The following is a 22,704-nucleotide window of genomic DNA, read 5'->3' as shown; positions in this document are numbered from 1 at the left end:
CCAGACACACTCAGTAGGAGAGATGTATGGTGAAAATGGAAAATAAATGGATTCATCTTGACAAATGGATTATTGTTCAGGATTATTTGTGCGCTGAAATCACACCCCAGTATGTTGGAATGTTAGCTGTGTATATATATGTATGTTGGCTGCTCTAGAAACTTCTAAGCCACTACATGTGTCTTTGAACTCGACATTTTGATTAATTGTTACCTGAAGAGTTTTGAGAGTGTGATATCCATTTTCCAGATTCAGTGTGACGGAGTCCTGCAGGAGCGTGGTGGTCTTACTGAAGTCGATGATGGAGATGGAGACAGTGACGGGGGAGGACAGACCTTCTGCCTGGAGGAAGATGTTCTCCTGGCTGTCTGTCCTCAGCAGGTCTGGAGCTAGCACAGTAAACCTGCAGGAAAACTTTCATGAATGAGGCGGGGGCTGCCACAACTTTAAAGAGGCCCTATTATGCTTTTTCTGTCTTTCCTGTAGTGTGTTCTATAGGTTTTTGTACATGTAAATGGTCTGCAAAGGCTAAATTAGAGCAGACTGGGCTCTGGTTTCAGACAGAGGGTGAAAAGAGGTGCTGCAGCACAGGCAGTATGAGAAAAATAAAGAGCTTTTTGAACATTAAAGCATGGAGACATGTCACAGCAGAGACACTACATACTGATATACACCTGAACATCAGCAGGAGAGGACTCTTTAAAGTAGAGACACTACATACTGATATACACCTGAACATCAGCAGGAGAGGACTCTTTAAAGTAGAGACACTACATACTGATATACACCTGAACATCAGCAGGAGAGGACTCTTTAAAGTAGAGACACTACAAACTGATATACACCTGGACATCAGAAGGAGAGGACTCTTTAAAGTAGAGACACTACATACTGATATACACCTGAACATTAGCAGGAGAGGACTCTTTAAAGTAGAGACACTACATACTGATATACACCTGAACATCAGCAGGAGAGGACTCTTTAAAGTAGAGACACTACATACTGATATACACCTGGACATCAGAAGGAGAGGACTCTTTAAAGTAGAGACACTACAAACTGATATATACCTGAACATCAGCAGGAGAGGACTCTTTAAAGTAGAGACACTACATACTGATATACAACTGAACATCAGCAGGAGAGGACTCTTTAAAGTAGAGACGCTACATACTGATATGAAGCTGAACATCAGCAGGAGAGGACTCTTTAAAGTAGAGACACTACATACTGATATACACCTGAACATCAGCAGGAGAGGACTCTTTAAAGTAGAGACACTACATACTGATATACACCTGAACATCAGCAGGAGAGGACTCTTTAAAGTAGAGGAGCTACATATTGATATACACCTGAACATCAGCAGGAGAGGACTCTTTAAAGTAGAGACACTACATACTGATATACACCTGAACATCAGCAGGAGAGGACTCTTTAAAGTAGAGACACTACATACTGATATACACCTGAACATCAGCAGGAGAGGACTCTTTAAAGTAGAGACACTACATACTGATATACACCTGAACATCAGCAGGAGAGGACTCTTTAAAGTAGAGACACTACATACTAATGTATGAACCTGAAAATAAGCAGAATAGGGACTACCGCAATTACTTTTGCTACTCCTGACGAGCATGATAACATACAATGATTGTAATTATACGAATCCTATAAAAATATCTGTCATTTATTATGATGCTTACAGGAACATTTAATAAAATCTGTCAGAAATACTAACAAAAATGGTGTTAGGTTTGTACATGTCCAATGTACACACTCATCATACTTCATGGCATAACCTGGATAATTATCCAGTCAGTGAACAGCAGATCAGATCATATCATTTGAGATATGTGGAGAATAATCACTTTTTAATAAGAATAATAATAATGCCTTAAAAATGTATATTCACTTTAATTTAAATATCTATATCTTTGTGTGGTCCCTTCCACATTGCTACTATTCATACTTTAAGAAATAAAATTCACACAAATATTTTAACAGTTATGTAAATTAAATCAATTCCATTTAAATGTTTCATTTCATTTCATTTCATTTCAAACCTTTATTTATCCAGGTTGTATCCCATTGAGATCATTGATCTCTTTTTCAAGGGAGACCTGCAATTAGGTGTCAGGTCAGAATTGGACTTTGATATCTGACCCTGAATACGGCTACTACTTTTACGTTACTTTTGCTTTTGCAGATCCACCATAAACCACTAACAATAACACTTAAATGTCTTCAATTGTTACAGAAAGATAACAGAAATTCCAAGAAAGAAAGCCAAGAAAGAGAGTGGATCTCAGAAGTGAATACAAATGCTGCAAATCCTGCGAAAGTCGTTCAAATGTAACCCAATCACGTTTTGGACACACTGTCCTATGGCAACCGTACCTTGGTTGAGAACTGACTGTGACCTTTAGGTTTAGTCTCCTTAAAAAAAAAAAACAGAATCAATATTATTGTTATTCATGACACAACTCTGCAAAATGAGGCAAAACAATTATGAATGTGTGGTATTATAACATGGCAATGTCAGTCATATGGTATCAAAACAAGGAGAGGGGGAATGGTAGAGACATTTATAGGAAATTACAGTGTCATTCAAACACCAGCGATGATTGTATTTAATTAATGTTTTAATTAATTTTGTTTTTTATTGATTTCCATTGATACAGAGTTTAATTAAATACATTTCACTTCAAAATGTTAAATATTATACTACATGTTGTTTTCTGTTAAGTGCAGCTTTAGTTACTTACTCGCGGAGTTCCCAGAATCTTTCTATAGGTCTACGTCTGGGGAGCAGTTTCAGAAATGATAACTTGTCAGAGACAGAGGTTAAAACTTAACATTTGATCTCTGTGCAAACACTTACCTGTCCCTCCATCTGGGTCTGTACAGAGGACAGACCCATTAGTTAGAGAGGAAACACAGCTTTAAATATATCCTCTTTACAGTCAGCAGAAAACCAGCGATGGAAATCAGAATCAGAAATCCTTTATTTGCTGCGCAACGGGGACATTTATATTATGACAACAGCAGATAGTGCAGGGAAAGTTAGGAGAATAGACTAACATATTACAACAATTACTTTGTATGCACACAATATTAATAACAAGAGAACACCATAAGTCAGGAAAACAGGTAAACAGGAAGCAGTATTTGTTTAAAAAAAGTGACATAAAAATTAAAGAGGTAGCTAGTACAGTGTACGAGTTGCAGGAGGGTATATTGCACAATACAAAGTAACATTTACTCAAGTATTGTACCTAAGGCATATTTGTACTTGAGTATTTCCATTTAATGCTACAAAAAAATAGTACTTATTCCTCCACTTTATTTATATAACACTCACAGTTTCTTTTAAAAACACATGATATGCTGTTATGGTGTAATGCAGTGCTGTAATCTACATAGTATTTGAAGTATTTGGTCCACATTGACAAACTAGATTGCTCTTATAATAATCCATAATAATATAATACTGTGAAAATATCCTTTCGGCTTAACAGGTACTTTTACTTTTGATACTTGAAGTACATTTATCTGATTATATTTCTGGACTTAATATTATTCTGAAAAGGGCCATTGTGCCGAGTACTTTTTGTACTTTAAGTATATTTTGACGCTAAAAAATGTTTAAATCAGGAATTTTACTGAGTATTTAAGACAATAATATTTTAACTTTGAGACGTACCTTCTTGGAACATTTCCGTCGGAGCTGCAGAGAAGCAAGAGAAATAAAAAGTTGGGAAGCGTCCAGCGAGCCATGGTGACTGACTGGAAGCCTCAGTGGACTGTGACCACAGACAGACTGTTAACTACTTTAAACACACACACACACACACACACACACACACACACACACACACACACACACACACACACACACACACACACACACACACACACACACACACACACACACACACACACACACACACACACACACACACACACAGGGTCCCTAATCAATCCGAGTGACACACTAAGTACGACCACTTTTCGCAGTCTTCTCACTCTGCAGTTACAATAACAAACATAGAAATGAAAGCAGTCATACTGTAGCAGCAAAGAGAAGATTAAAAAATAGAAGGTGCTAGTTTAATGAACTTTAAATGTACACATTTACAAAGGGATAGGAGGTCCATGGTGTGTGTGTCTTCACAGTTTTTGTGAACAACAGGTTGCCCATCACTGTGGCTTTAGCGCAGGCGCCGTGGGAATTGTAGTCGTTTATAGTGCGTTGACTACAGACATCACAATTAGGTGGCCTTTCTAATAAAATCGAAATACTGGCTCTAACAAAAGCAATTAAATGATTAGATTGAAATACTAAATCGACACCTGGAACAAGAACATTACCCTGAGTTTAACGTTGAAATTACTTGGAATAAAATCAACACCTGTTCACTTTTGCATCTGCCTGATGTGATTTTACGTGTTTTCCAACCACTGTTTGGCCATTTTTACGATATCTAATCTGCAAAACTCCTAAATAAATGTTTCTCTTTGAAAAACAGAAGTCAGATGTCGGCCACGGAGGACTCAGATGCATTGTACAGCACAATCAACAAAACCAGGACACAGTAGGGATCTACAGCCCAACATCTATCCATATTAAAGGGACCCTATTCTGCTTTTTGGGGTTTTCCCTTCACTGTAATGTTTTCTATAGGTTTGTGTGAATGTAAATAGTTCCGGAAAATAGTGACATCCCTATGGAACACCTGGCTCCTATTGGCTAGCGCTCCAACACAATGTGCGTGACAGGCTAAGGGGCGGGACATCTCTAAGCAGTTGACCAATCACAACAGAGCCTGCCAGCTAACCAATCAGAGCAGACTGGGCTCTGGTTTCAGACAGAGGGTGAAAATAGGTGCTGGTGCTTCAAAGCTTTTCAAGAAATTAATTATGAATGAAATATGTTTCTTTCTGAGACAAACATATGACTTTAGCTTGTTGTTGAGTTTGAGCATTGGCTCTAATGACTATGTAGCTTATTGAATGCCTTTTATTGAAACATAATGTATATTAAATGGCCTATTTAATTAAATGTACAGAAGCAAGGACACACTTTTTGAATCTTTTATTTGTTCTCTGGATTGGTGTTTAAGCACGGAGTAGATAGATACGACTCTACATGTCATTATTCAGAGGGAATAAGAGACACCAAAATAGTTTTTACTTTCCATTTTACCAAAGATACAACAATGTAACTAACTTGTTAACTTGTAAAACATGAGACAACCTTTCAATTTGAAATGAAGAGTATACAGACCGATGTGTTTTGCTATATCATGTTGTACTTAAACCTTTGTCAACAGTACTTTATATTTGAGCTCTTGTTATGTTAGGCATACTCCTTTGAACCATTGAATAAAAGCTATAATAATGAAGCTGTGATGTTTTATTCATTTGTGGCAGCTAGTCGTATTAAGTCTTTACTTTTATGATATCATTACAGTTACAAAAGAACTGTATGGGTACGGGTTGACAAACAAAAACTGCACCTACAGTTAATTCTTTACATTTTGAAACACAAACAACATGTTATTCAATCCCTTTTCTACAGGCTTTAGCCCTAAAATGATCTTTGCATCTTCATGTGCACAGTTGTCTTCACAGTGGCACAGGTGAAGGTGTGCAGTTGCCTCTCACACAGCTCTACAGCCTGCAGGAGTTGACAGAGAGTTCCTCTGCAGTATCATGGAGGGTCTTGCATTTAGCTTGCAGTTCAGGACTGCTGGAGCACTCTGCAGGCGTCGGCCAGCGCTCCACCCAGGTGTCCTTCCCCAACATGTAGATGAACCTGACAGACAGGGAGGAAGGAGACGAGTTCACACAGTTTAGTTGTTGTACTCCTTGAACTTGAAGTTAGAAGATATGCAAGAAATTGGGAAAATATCTGCTACAAATAGCTCATGTAGGACGTATAACCATTGTTAGAAGACAGTCTGAAACACACCTCTGAAATATTTGACCCTAAAACATAAAACTCTACCAGGGAAATGTATGTAATGTTTTGTAATGTCTGAGCAGGCTTGGGGAGTAACGGATTGATTTTAACAGGACACAAAATAAAGGTAACTGTATTTCCTTACAATTACATAAAAAGAGATGTAATCAGATTACTGTTACATTTCTAAAACTAGGAGGATAAAAAAGATCATATAGTGTTTGTTGTTAAAGGATCAGATGTTATCTCTTCTCTGCTTTATGGTTTTCACTTTCTTTGGTTCATTTGTTCTGTTTTGAATTCAGCAGGTGAACCTATATGTTCATAAAATAGTCTGTGTGAGCTTAACTGTGTTTAATAAACTAGTATGTGCTCATGTGTTTCAGTGTTGGTGTATAGGCTGCTGCCTGAATATGCTGAATGAAAGGCAGGTTTTCCGATCAATACAATTATACTGATCCTAAATATATTGTAGATGAACCTAATGGACGGGGAGGAAGGAGACGAGTTCACAGGTTTTATTTTGCATCTGCACCCTTCTTCAAAATAACTTTTATGTGTCTTACACTGCAGTTTCATGGTTCAAAGGAATTAACTATATAAAATGTTTCTCTGTCCCTCACTAATGTATCACTAATGGCACATTAAACTGTCCTTTTACCATTATATACTTTCGTTAAACTGTTTTCCAAACTGTTGTCACTTCTGTGTACATATTTATAATTTGGATTAAGGATATAGTAAAGGTTTACCTTAGAGTTAATTCATTCGCAATTACTGTGCCTACCAAAAATCATTGTTTTTATGTATTCCTACATCTTAATTTCAGGACTTCTTATCTAATTTTTTTTACTTGCATTATTTTCTTTTTTATACATTTTCATTGAGCATTGTTGAAAAAAGACCCACATCGAAAATTTGAATTGCCTCTCTGTAATTGTTTTAATAAATAACTTAAAACTTGGATTGTATGGGAAATAAAAACAAAGGGACTATTTAAAGAGTTTGTCTTTGGGGGGGAAGTTTTTCTCTACCCCTAATATGGGCAAACAAACATGGCTGACAGTAGATTTACCTGTAAATTAATTGAGTTAGATTTTCAGGATGGCATGACTTTTAATAAGTTGGCATACCGCTATAATGTTAAGTTCTATAGAAGAGCCTACAGGTTTCTGCAAGCATGCCACTTGTACTTCTTTGGTACCTTATACAGTTTGCATGATAGCACGAAAACATACATTAGCCAAATATGACGGCTTAAATATATAGTTTTTAAAACTCAACCATGTACAGTGAGAACCTCCAACCCTCTGTTGTACCATAAGTAAACTTCAACTCCTAGAATCAACCAAGAACTCAACATATTTTATGCATCGAGTCTATTTATCCTTTATAGTGAAGGGAATTAGGGCTCTTTGAAGGGAGCCGGATGTTATGGCTCCGTTCCTTTCCGAGAGCCGCTCAAAAGAGCCGTTTTATTTTAAGCGGGCAGAGTTAATAGGTTTATCTGCAAAATTATCACCAGGATAATGATTGATTGTATTGCTAGAAATCTACTTTTACTCACAGAAAAATGTACACCTTGCTACATCTCTCAGCCAGCCAAACTACTACTGAAGCAGCACGCGTTATGCCTTCATCTACGGGACATTTGCATTCAGGAAAGCAAGTTCCCGTAAAGGCGAGTGGATTTATGGCAGGCAGTGAACCAAGTACGACTCGGTTCCCTTCATTCACCAAAAGAGCCGTTCAAAGGAATCGGATCGTTCGCGAACTTAACATCACTAATCCTTTAGTTGCTGACCTGTTGGTGTCAGTGTCGATGTTCCACTGGTCCACTTTGGGCCCCATGACGAGGTACTGGGAGCCCTGCTGCAGGTTCAGGTCATCTCTGCAGCCTCCGTGAGACATGAAGACCCTCTTCTGACCCACCTCAACTCCAGACTCCACACCTGGAGGGAAGCAGGAAGAGGTTCAGTTTATGTACAGAGGCATTATAGAGAGGTGGAGTGATGACGTATTTGTGTAGGCCGACTCGGAAGCTAGCAATTTTTCCTTTGACAAAAAAGCCAATGGGAATTCTCCTCTGAATGTTGGAATACTGCAGAAAATAACCTTTCAAAGTTAACAAACAATCGAAAAATGGAAAACGATACATTGGAAGAAACGTTTTGTTGGATTTAATAACTGGGGTATATGAAAATTCACAAGTAAATAGTGAGAATATAAATGAGAATTTGATCATACAGCTTGATTTATGTCAGAGATAGCAAACTGTTTTTTAAACAGTTTTACTGTTGCTGACACATCCCCCATTTATTTTAAAACATTCAGACTGTTCTCTGGTTATTTTCAAGAATTCAAAGTAACTAAGGGTGAGTGATTGATATACAAATGTGTTTTGTAGGTGAAGTATTCCATTAAAGTATTTTACTTGGTAGATATCTTGTACTGGGGCAATTATGTTCTTACAATACCTTAATTTGACATAAAAACCTGTTAACCATAAACCACAGACTCACCCAGTTTGATAACTTGTGTGATCTCCATCTCGTATTTGTCGTAGTAACTCTGAGTCACACTCAGCACCTTCACCTGGAAAACTGAAGCACAAGAAACACACAACAAAAACTCGAAATCTTGCCAAGTATATTTCTCTAATATCAAGTCAGAATATGTCTTTACACCTGATATAAGACATAATAACTTCAAAAGTAACACTGCAGTGAGATATCGGGTCTTGTTTTTGGACAATGCATCATCTTGTTAAGTCAAAAAGAAAATTGTATCTCAGATGAAACACATATTTCTTTACACATTTATTAGAAAATCACCAACTAACATCAGAAAACTGAAAACTTTTGAGCATTTGCGGCTCATATTGTAACACAACATTTCTTGATTCTGGTAAAATATAGTTCAAAATGAGTTCTCCCAGCTAATTACAAGATGATGTATCTAAATATCCCTTCTTATTTCAAGAAATCTTACCAAGCACATTTTCACTTTTTTGTACTTATTCCAAGTGAAAACGGCTTGTTTTCATTATTGTTTAACTTGTTTTTGGAGCAGCATTTTTTCCAGTGCAGGTGTAATTTATTGTTGGTTATGTTCATGATTTAGAGAGGATTAGTAATAATGTTTGGTGGGGTCAAAACTTTCATGTCTACAAAAAATAGCGCATCCTAATAAGAAAGGTAAAAAGGGAATGTCTATTTATATATACATATCAAAACTATATAACTACTTATAATTTCGGCAACAAATACTACCAGCCAAAAAATAATTACTATAAATGCGTGGCTTGATAGTTTCAATCCTTTCATTTTATATTATTTTTGACCTATAGATGTGCTGGATTTAGCCTTCAATTACTCAAGAGCTATTGGCCAAATTTGTAAAACTATTTAAGATTACTATTGATTATTTTTCACTATATTTTGTAAAACATAATTCTACAATTAAAGGCACTGTTATCAATCAAGACATAATATTAATAATTCACACAACATATTATAGGTGAAGTAATAACTGTTTCATTTTGAGGTTTAATGCAGCATTCTATTTATAAATATATAAATATATATTGGCAAGGTTTTGACCACTCAATCTGGAATATTGTAAAAGCTTTGACTGGTGTTTGAAGGTAGAGACTTGAGACTTGTTGTGACCGATGTTAACCACAGTGTTGTGTGTGTGTGCGTGCGTGCGTGCGAGCGAGAGTGAGTGAGTGAGTGAGTGAGTGAGTGAGTGAGTGAGTGAGTGAGTGAGTGAGTGAGTGAGTGAGTGAGTGAGTGAGTGAGTGAGTGAGTGAGTGTGTGTGTGTGTGTGTGTGTGTATGTGTGTGTGTGTGTGTTAAAGCTGCAAACGTGTGACAGTGTACAGTATCTCACCGTGGTGTAGAGTCGTGCAGGCAAACGTCTCTCTTTCTTTGTTCAGGAAGCTTTCACTTTCGCTCTTCGGGATGCAGCAGTCACCTGGAGATTAGGAGCAAATTAAAACTTAAACACACCATGAACACACACAGGATCTGACGCTGTGTTGCAGACTCGTGCACACTTCACCCTGTGTGCAGCGGCAGACGTTGTCTCTGCAGATCTGAGTGAGCTCCTCTCGGTCCTCCCTGGGGGTGTAGGTGTGAGTGCAGCGGTGATCTGACAGAGAGCAGAGACACAGCCTGTCAGCATCAAACTGAGAGATGCAATATTCACTTTTAATAGATAATTTAAAATTAATAAACTGAGCATTGCATAAATAGTCAATATGTGGCCTTTTGTTTGGTCTAAAACTTGGGTTTCACCAATGTTTAAGATGTTAGGCAATGAACTATTTCTTGTATATTACGAATGTCACATGCATTGGATCTTGACCAGATGATGAAAGTAACTGCATTTATTCAAGTATTGTATTTGTACTTAACTTGAGTTTACGCTGGTTCACTAAGTTTCAGAGGCACATATTGTGTTTATAAAAATAAATAAATTATAAATTGCTCTTTTTGTCATTTCACAGTACAGGTACTATGTAACAAAATTGTTCCTCTGCATCCTAGTGTTAGGAGCAGTGTGCTGCCATTATGTCCGGCGCCCTTTACATTCCAAATGTGCAATACCTTCACAGATTCAGATGTAATAAACAAAACAACATTTCGAAAAAAAAAACTCTGAAAGAGAGGAAGATGTATTCTGAGATCTGCTGTATTTGGATGTAATCTGTGCTGGTCAGGATGTTACCTGGGTTGTAATACTCATAGACGGTGACTGAGGACGGCTGCAGGAGGCCCACTTTGAACCTCTGCTGCAGCCTGAAGATCAGAATCTCTGGCTCTTTGTGAGACACCTGACACAAGGAGAGAGGAGAAAGATCATTTAGTGCAACAGAGAAGATAAACAACCATTACAGACAGTTTAGCAAGCTTGAGTTCCATCGTATGGACCCCCAAAGAGCTGATTTACTGACTTTTCGGTATAAGAGATCTGTCTACAGTTCTAATAATAATTTGCTTTGGGTTTTGATTATCCAGATAACTCAGTAAACCTACTTCTAAGAAAGGGCACACACAAATTGACATTTACAGATGGAAAAACTGACTTAAAGAGAGAAGTTTTTTTGTGCTGTGTAAAATATTGAATTTCCTCAAATTTAAAGTTCTGTATAAACGTCTTCCTCTGGGTTTAACTAAGCAAAATTATCCAGAAGATTCAGTTACTTGCTTCTTGGAATCACATACATATTGACATTATTGACGTTGTTTTTATGGGAGGACAGCTTTAAATGTGCAAAAACTCTCTTTCTTTGCAAACAAACCTTGAACAGGTGGAGGATCAGAGAGCCTCTGTCACTCAGGTTATCAACGATCTTGAAGTCATTGATGTAATGGTCCACAGAGTTTGACAACTGGACAAAAACACACACATATACACAGAGTTAGAGTGAGAAACCCAGGCCTCTCATATTATCACGTATTATCTTCTTAAAGGGATTGATTGAGATTTTGCTCTGAAACATTTTATGTACTGCACCATCAAGTGACATATTTCACCTTCAAATGTATCCTCTGTTATCTGTAAGTTAATACATGTAAATAACCCCAAGAATGACTGACCAGTAACACAAATGTAATAAATAACCATTCAAACTAACTATGTTTGTACGTATATGTGGTGTCTTGTGAAAATGGGAGATTACTATTTATGTCAGAAACATCACTTCATGTTTTTCTTCAAGTTATAAGCAAAAAACTGCATTGAAAGTATAAAGCATCTCTTTTGGCTTTAACTTTCCTATTGCATTTTTCTATGAATGTTTCATATTTGGAAATACACTCAACACTTTAAACTGGATGATCTGAAGGCAGATTACCATCTCCAGGTCGGAGTTTTCTGGAGTGAAGCCGGTGGGCAGACTGATATCCAGAACCACCATCCGGACATCTCTAGGTCCTAAAGCCCTGTGGGGGAGAAACAAACCAATCAAAGGGTAATTAAGTATTTTGTTGAACTTGTTTAATTTGAGCAAAGGTGAGAAAAGGTTAAGACGTTACAAAAACTCACCTCACTTTGATGGTGATCTGGTAGGACTTCTCTACATCTGCTGGAGGTTTTTCTGGTACAGGATATAAACAAAACATTTAACGGTCTGAGGTTGGGTTGCCTAGTAGTGGATTTATGTGTACATGACAATATACTGCATTTGGGTATGTTGTTTTATTGTATTGAAAATATATTGAGTTACCGCTGGACTGTTCTATGTTGACTTTGAGCTCAAAGTCTTTGCAGGGTATTTTCTCATCCACCTCATGCAGCTGGTTGTAATAAGTCACAACCTGGAGAAACACAAGGAAAACAAATGTTACAAATAATACAAAATGGTAAAAAAAAAAAAAAGGAGAATTTGAAAATAAATCCTTCTGGATTTCTGTATTGTGTTTTGTATGGATTTCATTATTTAAAGTGGACCTATCATGCTATATTTAAATGATATATTGAAGGGCCATACCTATATAAGGTATATGTATACGTTTCTGTTTTCAAAATACCAAACAGATCATGCATTTTAGCCATGCCTCATTTCGCTCTATGTGCTGTTTGCTGTCTACGGGTCTGATTCTGCTGACCACGCCCCCCTGCAGGAGAGGGGAGACGTGCTCTGATCAAGTCAAGAGAGGGAGAAAAAAAGATCTCTGTCCTCCGTGTTTTATTATATTATTATAGGCCTATAGAGTCATTATTTGACCGGCATTTTTCAAATTTTGTCCAGAAGATTTAAACTTTAACGGACATCTTGACCGGCGAAAGAAACTGAAACTGAAACTCTGCCGCACGGTCCCCTCGTTCCTTGGAAGAGGCGGAGAGGTGGGTGTTTGTCATCTGCTGGTGGACTAACCGGAGAGAATTACAGTGCTTGCCTCGACGGGGAGGGATTGCATTGAATTAAAGCAGCGGGAGCAAACGCTTGCCTCAGGGAGGGAGAAAAAAAGCCACAGCGGAGAATAAACAGAAGGGTAACCATGGTAATTATGGGCGGGAAGTCTTCTTCGCTGATTTTGTGGCAGACTACAGCGCCACTTACAGGCCTGGCATATGTACTACAGCGTCTCCAGCGCTTTCGAGCGGCAATGGCCGGCCGTGGCCCAACCCCACATTCCCCTGATAGGTGGAGAGTTGGCCCAATAGCCGTAGCGCCACCATCCTGACGTCAGGACAGTGTTCAAATCTGGATCAGTTTTCATCAGATCCGTTGCAGCCCCTTTTTTAGAGATTTGGGTATGGAGGAAAATAGAGAGGGTTGTGTTTTCTGACACTTGGTGAGTTCCCTGGAACACCGGGGACACATATTCATGTATAAAAGACGTACAAAAGTGCATTTTGCATGATAGGTCCCCTTTAATGAAACTATCAAAATTATACCAATCCATACAGTTTTGGCCATGTGATTGTACCAATGATTGCATTCATTGTGTTGCTCTTTTTGATATTTTTATTTTATTGTAATTCCTTTTTATCACCACTGTAAAGTGTCTTTGAGCACCTGAAAAGGCACTTAGAAATGAAATGTATTATTATTATTATTGATTATACATATGGGATTTTATGTTTAAAATTAAATCATAAAATGTGATCATACCTCCAGTATTCCCTGTCCACTCCCTCGAGCCTCCACTTCCAAATCCAGACCAGCAGGCAGCTACGGAAAAGACCAGAGAAGAAGAAATGTGAAGTTCATGAAAAATACATCTCTTGTTTTTGCCACTGGTGCACCCAAATCATAAAAGGTCCTCAAAGATCACAGTTTGATGTGATTAACATGAACTGTGAGCCGTGCTAAACATCGACAGAGAAACACCCTGATACACTCAGTGTCTCTACTGATGAACCTTCCTGGTTTAACATGTAGTTTCATGTCTCTCACCCTGGAGGAGCGAGCAGCGTAGGAATTCTCGGGGTTGAAATGGTAACGGATTTCCTTGCGTCCTCTTAACCTGACGTCCACGTCCAGACTGAGATCAGCAGGAGGAGGTTTGTGGATCAGGTACTCTGACAGAGCCTGAAGCACCACCATGGTGGACTGGGAGAGGATAGAGAAGAGAGATTCAAGAATTTCATTGGACAAATGTTCCACATTTGGAGTAACGACATCTTCTAACATTGATAATGAGAATTTTCTTATGTTATTTTGTAATCATTAGTATTGGATATTTCAGTGAGTGAGAAACCCGAAGCCAATAAGTGTTAGTCACTTCATTTGATTTTTTTATTCTTTTACGTTTAGAAGATATTTACTTTAAGATACCTCATACAAAAATGGCCATCATATTATTCACCAAGCAGAGTGAAGTCTAAAATCAAAACAGTCAATCTTATCTTGTTTGTTGGGTCACAGCGGTGGAAGGTAACTCAGGATATTTACTCAAGCACTGAACTTAAGGACAATTTCTAGGTATATTTGCTTGACTTCATACTTCTACTCCACTAAATCTTGGAGGGAGATTCATTTTGAAACTTTGTTAATACTATTGGTTTGCAAATAGGTAAGATAAACTTCATTGAACACTTGATGAAACTCACCAACTACCCAGCAGTAAATGTTGTAAAAAATAACCCCAACGATTATAACCATGAAGATTATGATCCTCTGTTTTTGTGATTTGTGTCTGTTTTAAAAAGCGTTGAACATCTGTAGGAATTTGGCGGCTCTATTCTATGTAGCTGTTGGCGTATTTAGCATTATCCAGAGAGGTGTTTCCCTTATTTCTCAATGGATATTAAAGTTATTGAAGTGACTGTTATTTTGTATATATTGATCGTTGTGCTTTTATTTATGTCTTAAATGTGTGCATATGTATAAATGTGTCTGTTGATGGTGTATATAGGTATATACATATTTTTATATATCTTTGTTATTGTATTCGGGATTGTGGGAAACGGTATTTTGATCTCTCTGCCTCTACACACAAACTGAAAGATTCACAATAAAGTTGACTTTGATATGAATGAGCAAGGCAAAATAAAGTGGATGCAGTTATCAAAGACCTGACCAGGTGAATTAAGCGGAACAAGAAATTGGATTTGCAGATCACACCAAACTCTACCGGCAGTTACCTGAGTGGAGCCGAAGCCCCCCCCTCTCCTCCGCTGGCTGTTCAACCATTTAAACGGCGCTGCAGCTTCCTCCATGCGTCCCAACTTGACCAGAGCCAGCAGGGCGTAGCCGGTCCCCTCCAAGGTGAACAAGGTGTTCTTACTGTCGGGCCAGTGGCTGCCACCTGCAGGAGACAGGACACAGTGAAGAGTTCAGATCAGAAGCACTTTAAGTTAGCTTTAAAGGTCCCCTATTATACTGTTGTTCATCAATATTTTATAGGTCTCAGATATATACAAAACATATCTCTGAAGTGTTTGGCTCCAAACACCAAACAGATCATTGCAGCATCCCATAATCCCCTCTGTTTCAGCCCTGTTTCCAAAGTGCTGATTCTCTGTCTGTTACTTTAGATGAAAATAAGGAGCCCCTCCCCACGCCCCTCTGAGAGATATTTCGTTGAAAAGAACACAATAGGCGTGTTCACACCGGAGTACTTTTCCCCGTACCTTTCCCGTTTAGTTCCGTTAGTACCCCTTATGTCGCGTTCACACCAAAAAGAGTACTTAGTGCCGGGAACTTTTACCCCCATTTTTAGAGCCTGCTGAGAGGTGGTACTCTCCTGGGGGAAGAAAAGTGCCTCAGTTTTGATTGGTTGGGCGAATTGCAAACCATGCCCCGTAAAACTCTGAAATGTTTTGTAGAGCCGCCATTTTATTATCCTCGCATTAGCATTATTAGCATTAGCATTCGCCCAGCGCACAAACGCAGAGAGACTAACTTATGGCAACACAAAAGAAAACATGGGAGCGGTGGAGATGAGGAGGTGTCGGCGTTCTGGCGATTTACTCGGAAGGCTTCAGTAGAAGCTGCTGGGAGTCCCAGCAGCTTCTACTGAAGCCAGTCCCCAACTCCGGGGGACTTCCGGCCGGGGACTTCGGGTGGCAGTATCTATACATCTATGGGCAGTATACGCCGTGAAGTTGTTTGCGGCCTGCCAGTAAACCCAAAGCAGAAGAAGACGAAGTGACGTCAGCGGCTCATTTGCGTAATCTTCCCTCAGGGAACTTATTCTGGTGTGAACGCGATCGGCTCTTTGTTCCATGGGGGTACTAAGTGCTGGGAACTAAGTGCTGGGAACTAAGTACGGCAAAGTACTTGGTGTGAACGCAGCTAATGGTGCTCTAGGAGGAGGTTCAGGTGATAAGGTGGTGGTGGGGGGGGGGGGGGGGGGGGGGGGGGTTCCCATGCTGGTGATTGGCTAATGGTTACACGAGGCAAAAAATTGTGTTTAAGGAGAGATCACACTTGAAGAAGATACCAATGAAATTGGTTGATTGAAGCAGTAACTTCATTTTGTTGTAAACTACAATGGGCAGAATATGAGATAAAAGGCCCAATTGGCAATGTACACCTACAGTATGTGCAAAGCCTTTTTTTCCCCGTTGTTCTATGTCTGTCTATTTGTTATACATTTCTCTGTGTGGTTTTATGTATTTTGTGACTGTTTTGTGTCTTTTTGTAGTTGTTTTATGTGTCTTTGTGGTTATTTTTAGTATTGTTCTGGTCTGTATGTTTCTGAATGTGTAAAATGTTGTTATTGCCGTAAAGTGGTTGGCTCCAGGGTAAGGGTTAGTCCTGTTCTAGTGATATTTCCATAAGTGTCACAAATGAAGGGGTTTGGAGCCAAACTACAAAAACACAACAGAGATACTATTAGCTTTAATTAGCTGACGCTGATCAAACAAAAAGAAAGTATCAAAAGTAAACGAAAACTGTTTGCATTCAGGCATATACACAAACAGGACTAAATACACATAAAGACACAGCTGGAGAGGGTAGGCAAAAAGAGAAGGGCATCAGGTGATTAGACACAGGTGGATAGGATCCGTGCAGGTCAGACAATCACAAATAGCGGGAACACACAAAGACACACGAAGAGAGAACCTTTGAAAATTAAAACAGGACACACAAAGATGCATCATGACAATAGATAACATTATCCGTACTGTACAAATGTAACATGTGTGAGTGTGTGAGCTACCTGGAGCTGCAGCACTCAGTAAAGATTGTGTCGGGTTGTAGTTTTGATCTTTCCCCAGCAGAGCCAGTGCGTAGGAGGCGATGGCCACAGTGTAGGGCCTCCTGCCCGTCGTCACCAGCGCTCTCTTCAGGTATTCAGCTGTCTTTCTGATAACTACCTGCAGCAGACAGACATGGTGGTACTTATTTGTAAGAGCTCCACAGGAGACAGACACCAGGGAACCAACTCTGCAGTAATGTTTTGGTGTGAATTACCTTTACGCTTGGACTAACGCAGCTGATCCCGGCATGCTTAGCCTCGGCGAGTGCTATCAGGACGAAGGCGGTCAGGGTCGTCTCAGGGTCATCTCCACGAAGACCGCCCTGGAGACAGGGTAATAGAATACAATAAATAGAGAACCTAGATACAATGGGTTTTCATTTTTAATCTATTTGGTAGGAGGTGTGTCTTGTTCTGATAATCATTAACTTTAATGAATTGAAAGGTTACAAGACAAAAGGACAACGAGGAGGGAGATAAGAAAGAAAAACCTGTGGATAGAGATTACATCAATTATCAAAAGGGTGACGGAGTCCCAATTCCAAACCGACCCCTACACACTCCAACTTCATCTGTAATCAGACACACAGCTGAATGAGGCTTCTATCTAAGGTGTAGGGCAAAGCAAGCTTTGGGACAAACTCCCCTCCATCCGGCAGGAAAATAACTGTTGTAAAAGTTCTTAAGCAGTTAAAACACTTTTTAATATAACTGCAAAAATCTTTAGTCCCAAACGATGTGGAAGTAGGGGATATGGTGTAATGGTCGGTTTGGAATTGTACCATGGTGTATTTTTAAGTGTGTCTTACTGTCATGGTGGTGCTGTAAACTGGGTTGTCCTCTACGAAGTTCCCCCTAGACATCTTGTGTTTGTTGTTGACCAAGTAGAGCAGGGGCTCGCACACTTGCTGCTCGTTGATACCAACGATGGAGTGAGCCATGGAGAAAACTTTCACCACGTACGCTGTGATCCTGAAAGTCAGGTGGATATTGATTAGCCTTCATTTGGTCACTTTTAAACCCACGTTTTTAATCTTACAAACAGTATTTAATGGATGAACCTACAAGAACATTTCATATTTTATAGATCTCTAAATATCTTATGCAGGTTAGTCCACAGAGAAGTGCACATTTTCTTTGAAATCAGCTCATGTGTTAAGTATATACTGTATGTAAAATGTAAAATCTTGAGAGTACCATGTACTTGCGCCTTCCCTCCTGTAGGGGGGATAAGAGCCGTCACTCTTTCTGTACGCCAGCTGGTTCTCATAGCCTGGAAACAACATGGAAGAAATTAAAGATGGGACGGTAAGGATAGAAATGATCAAAACGAAGCATGTTCTAAAATCATCAATCATACATCTAGCTAACTAGCTATCGATCTGTCCACAAATGCTGCAGTTTATCCATCAACCATCCTGATTTTCTATAGCTGACTTTCCATTCATTTACTCAGATATCCATCCATCCATCCATCCGTCCATCCATCCATTCGTCCATCCATCCATCCATCCATCCATCCATCCATCCATCCATCCATCCATCCATCCATTCGTCCATCTATCCATCCATTCATTCATCCATCCACAACATGATCTATCTATATCCATGGCATTTGAATTGCCATCAATCATCAATTTTACTTTTCTTTACATGTTCTGGATTCATCCATCTCTCATTCCTCCACGTGTTTCCTTCCCTCTTTCTCACCTCTCCTGATGTAGCGGAGAGCCTCAGCTTTGCGCTGCACGCCGACACTCTCCCAGCTGTCGGTGGTATCCAGGTAGAGGGTGGCGATGAGCGGCAGAGTGATGCTGGCCAAGTTCTGCTCCACACAGCCGCCGGGCATCCTGATCAGGGAGGCCAGAGAGTCCTCGCTGATGGAGTTATCAATGCTGTCTGCCAACACATTACCTGGAGGGGAGAAGAGGAGTCAGGAATGGGAGAATTATAGGTTCATTTCTTGAGCTTAATCCCCTCTCTCACATTGACTTACCTCTGACATTGATGAACATCTCTGGTACAGAGTTTGGCACAACTGAGTCCAGGTTGACCCTGGCCACACTAACCGTCTGAGTTCCTGTAGTGGACAGAAACAGAGAGAAACATTTAACACCCCATGATTTAAAACCAGAACCTAAAGAGGTCCACTCCTTACATCATGAAGACACCAATATGTGGTTAATTATATCATTTCAGGTTAGGTCTTTTAGTTTTATTTCTGAAAGAACACGTCCACTAGTTTATGTCATGGTTTTGGATTTATGTTGCCATTTTCCACCTTTTATTTTGAAATGTTTTCCTCCTTGTGTCTTGTCTGGTCCTACTTCCTGTGTTTGCCTTCCTGTCTTTAGCTTCCCTCCTGCTCCTGATTGTCTGATTGTGTTCACCTGTTGCCCTTTTGTTTCTGCCTCCCCTGCCCAGCTGTGTCTTGTCCTGTGATTACCCTTCTGTGTATTTAGTCTTGTCTTCCCCTTTGCTCCATGTACAGTCGTCGTCTTTTTGTCCTGGTTACCTGTCTGCCCATGCTAGTAAGGTTGTTCATGTCTGTCTTGTTCCCCGGTCTTGTTAATGTTTAGTTGTTTCTTGTTTTTCTGTGCATCAGCTTTTGTTTAATAAAGCTCACTTTTAGTTATACTTTGAACCCTTCTCCTTATTACTGCATTTGGGTCCTGCCTTACCCCAAACCCTGACAGTTTAAACTTGACGCCAAAAAATGAAAAATAGGAAAAATGCTGTTTAAAACAATAAGTAAATGGATGAAGGGAAAATGTTATAATTTGTCACTCGGCCAACAACAAAACACTAGGGGCTGAATCAACTACTTTTGAGTAGAGAAAGCATGGTGGAAACATGAAGTCTCATTCAACATGCGGTTGAACATATATGATGCATCGCTGCAATCTCCTTACCTCCCTCAGCCGACGGGTTCAACACCGCACTCCAAACTTCAGTCTTCTGGACTCCATCCATCTGTTTCGGAAAAGGAAACAGTTTTAGAAAAAAATTCCTTGCTTCCTGTCAACACCGTGATTAAACTGCCATCCCATCTTCATCATCAAGATCTCCTCACCACCACATTTAGAAGCTTCTGGATGCGGTCTCCTCCCATTGCGTCTCTCGCTACCACCATCACCTCCAGAGGGAGTTTCCCCACCACCAGCGGTACGATGGTGTAAGGCAACGCAACAGAAGCACCAGCTGCCAGCGTCACTTCCTGTGTGTGTCTGTCTTTAAAGGCAATGCTGCACATGCCCTCTGTCTTCATCAGAACCACCCTCACCTAAACAGAACCATTCATAAGATTTATTCAATCAAGACTTAGGTTCAAGGTTCAAGGCTTTATTGTCATGTGTACATAGCTACAGGGTAGTCATGTGTACATAGCTACAGGGTAGATATGTCAATGAAAATATTAGGTCACAGGCTCCTCCAACAGTGCAACACAATAACACAGATACAAATAGATCAAATAGTGCAAATAGTTAAAGTAATACAAATAAAATAGAGCAAGGAGAGTCTATATACAAGATATTTTACTTATTTTATTGAATTAAGTTTGAGTGGACACCAAGCGTTTTTTGAAGCAAGGGTTTTATTGGTGATCCCCTGACCTTTCCTCTTTAGACACCATAAGAGCGACATTCGTGGTTCTATGGTAAGTGAAATGTTTGGGTAACTTTTGGGTAAATTACAAGTAAATACCTGCAATACTGATTCCTATCCGCCTCAGTTTCAAATACCAAATTAGGGGCAATTATTAGCCGCTACATTTTTTGAACTACAATGCTAGAATTAGCATTTAGCATTTAGCCTAAACCCTCACATAAGATATATTTTTCAGTTTTAGAGATTTTAGTTTTTATTTATCAGGCTACTCATGTTGCATATTTGCATCCATTAGGTTTTGTGGTGATTTTCTTACATGCAGTTCGTCGTAGCCGTAGTTATGGACCACAGCCTTGATCTCGACCTGCTCGTTCCTCGCCACTGAATACGGCAGCTTCAGATCAACGAAGAAACGTTTCCATGCTTTGACGTTGTAAGGCTCGGCTACACAGAAACCTGCGGACATTCAGAAAAACATCAGGGATTCTGAAAATGAAAGAATATTTGTAGCATTTTCCTTCATCATTTGAGTTTAGAGATTCAACTTTTAGTCAGGACGTTTTTTGCAGAATGTGAATATTTGTTCAACCTTTGCTTTGTATTACTGTTAAGAATTAGATTTGCTAGGATTAACACATAAAGTAATGCAACTATTAAATCAATGAAAGTGTTCAGCTTTTTCCGATAAAGTGAATCAAATGAATGTCACAGGTTGGTTAATAGATTCTTCAGAATATATATAGACAGAGATATGGATGAAGATAGAATGGCAGGTGTTGTTAAATGTCGCAAAAAAAGTGAGAGCCACATTGTGACTACCATCTCAGCCCCCTGCCTCTCATACCTGTGTGAGGTGAGGCGCTTACGGCCAGAACCCCCCATTCTGTGATGCTGTCAGGTAAAGGGTGGTCCACGTTCACAGACGCCATCCTGTTGATCAGATTTTTGTGTTCAAAACCACAGATACAGATGAAGCGTCTTATTTTGGACAGTTTAAAATGCGAGGGTCGTGATCGGTTTGTGCACGTTCCGTGATGGCCGGCCGGCCCCCAGTCAGACTTGATACCGCCCCCATGATAAATACATTTAATTATTGTGAAGCCAGCTGCAATGGATCATTGATCCACCAGGGGGTGCAGTGGGGTTCCACACTGGAGTCATGTGAAATCAACTTCTCTGTTGTTAATAATGTTGTTTAGTCGGAAAAAACGAACGAGCCGGCTCTCCCGATTTTTAATCCTAATTTAATCATCATCATTGATGTTTATGTTCGCCGAATTGACATGAAATCACTGACAAATATGAATATTCTGTATTCAACTTCATTGAAACGATCAGGATGGGTGTTATTTTTCCCCACAATGACCAAGTCGCTGCAAATGATCCCATGTATTATGTACATGTACATGGCCACATTCTCAACAAAGTTACGTAACGAAACATTCTGTATTCCTTGCTTACTTTTTATTTAATGCTTTATAACAGCTGGAATAGTTCGTTTAGAACAGGCACCTCACTCGCAATCTGCTCCTCCGCAACGCCTACCACCTACCTCCGGCTTAAATTATGAATGTACAGTAAGGCATAGTAATCATAGATAACACGGCAGGCTCCGTTACAGTTTGTTTTCATCTGATTTCAAATATTTCAAATGTCTGAAGTTAATAAATACATTCTCAGTGTTCAAGTCAATAATAGTCATATAAGAAAAGTACTGATCTAATAACAGAGATTTTATAAGGACTTTTCAATGTTCGACATCGCTCATGTGAAATACAGTAAACTGGATGTTGTGGTGCCGAGAGGCGGGGTATCAAAAGTACAAGCTAAACTTTTATTTAGCATCTGAACACACTTGTAAACAACGTGATGCCCGGGAAGCGAAGACCCGGCGGAAACAGCTGGTCTGGTTCACTAAAATGTCCGTGTACAGTATATCTGGTACTAATGTATAGCG

General features: G+C 39.5%; 2 protein-coding genes across 2 annotated transcripts in view; both read right to left on the bottom strand.

The window, feature by feature from the left end:
• Positions 1-3,820, bottom strand: part of LOC117482033 (cobra venom factor-like) — a 47,557-nt gene extending 43,737 nt beyond the window's left edge. Inside the window, exons 1-4 of the mRNA XM_034129994.1 lie at positions 3,713-3,820; positions 2,775-2,810; positions 2,407-2,445; positions 214-403 (exon numbers count right to left, since the gene is read on the bottom strand). Of these exons, the coding sequence (XP_033985885.1) occupies positions 214-403; positions 2,407-2,445; positions 2,775-2,810; positions 3,713-3,786 (339 nt within the window). The 5' untranslated portion in view covers positions 3,787-3,820. The remainder of the gene's footprint in view (positions 1-213; positions 404-2,406; positions 2,446-2,774; positions 2,811-3,712) is intronic.
• Positions 3,821-5,087: 1,267 nt separating this feature from the next.
• The window catches only part of LOC117482032 (complement C3-like), a 44,834-nt gene continuing 27,217 nt past the window's right edge, over positions 5,088-22,704 (bottom strand). Inside the window, exons 22-44 of the mRNA XM_034129993.1 lie at positions 21,592-21,677; positions 21,064-21,203; positions 20,212-20,421; positions 20,051-20,111; positions 19,135-19,218; positions 18,849-19,052; positions 18,336-18,411; positions 17,948-18,110; positions 17,354-17,461; positions 17,100-17,256; positions 15,076-15,239; positions 13,886-14,041; positions 13,601-13,660; positions 12,209-12,299; positions 12,028-12,079; positions 11,837-11,924; positions 11,282-11,371; positions 10,708-10,813; positions 10,039-10,128; positions 9,868-9,951; positions 8,497-8,577; positions 7,779-7,926; positions 5,088-5,827 (exon numbers count right to left, since the gene is read on the bottom strand). Of these exons, the coding sequence (XP_033985884.1) occupies positions 5,683-5,827; positions 7,779-7,926; positions 8,497-8,577; positions 9,868-9,951; positions 10,039-10,128; positions 10,708-10,813; positions 11,282-11,371; positions 11,837-11,924; positions 12,028-12,079; positions 12,209-12,299; positions 13,601-13,660; positions 13,886-14,041; positions 15,076-15,239; positions 17,100-17,256; positions 17,354-17,461; positions 17,948-18,110; positions 18,336-18,411; positions 18,849-19,052; positions 19,135-19,218; positions 20,051-20,111; positions 20,212-20,421; positions 21,064-21,203; positions 21,592-21,677 (2,644 nt within the window). The 3' untranslated portion in view covers positions 5,088-5,682. The remainder of the gene's footprint in view (positions 5,828-7,778; positions 7,927-8,496; positions 8,578-9,867; positions 9,952-10,038; positions 10,129-10,707; positions 10,814-11,281; positions 11,372-11,836; positions 11,925-12,027; positions 12,080-12,208; positions 12,300-13,600; positions 13,661-13,885; positions 14,042-15,075; positions 15,240-17,099; positions 17,257-17,353; positions 17,462-17,947; positions 18,111-18,335; positions 18,412-18,848; positions 19,053-19,134; positions 19,219-20,050; positions 20,112-20,211; positions 20,422-21,063; positions 21,204-21,591; positions 21,678-22,704) is intronic.

This window comes from Trematomus bernacchii, unplaced genomic scaffold (genome assembly GCF_902827165.1).
Source record: "Trematomus bernacchii unplaced genomic scaffold, fTreBer1.1, whole genome shotgun sequence".
Classification (NCBI taxonomy): Eukaryota; Metazoa; Chordata; class Actinopteri; order Perciformes; family Nototheniidae; genus Trematomus; species Trematomus bernacchii.
The sequence above is the reverse complement of the archived record's forward strand: the minus strand, read 5'-3'. Positions and strand labels throughout refer to the sequence as shown.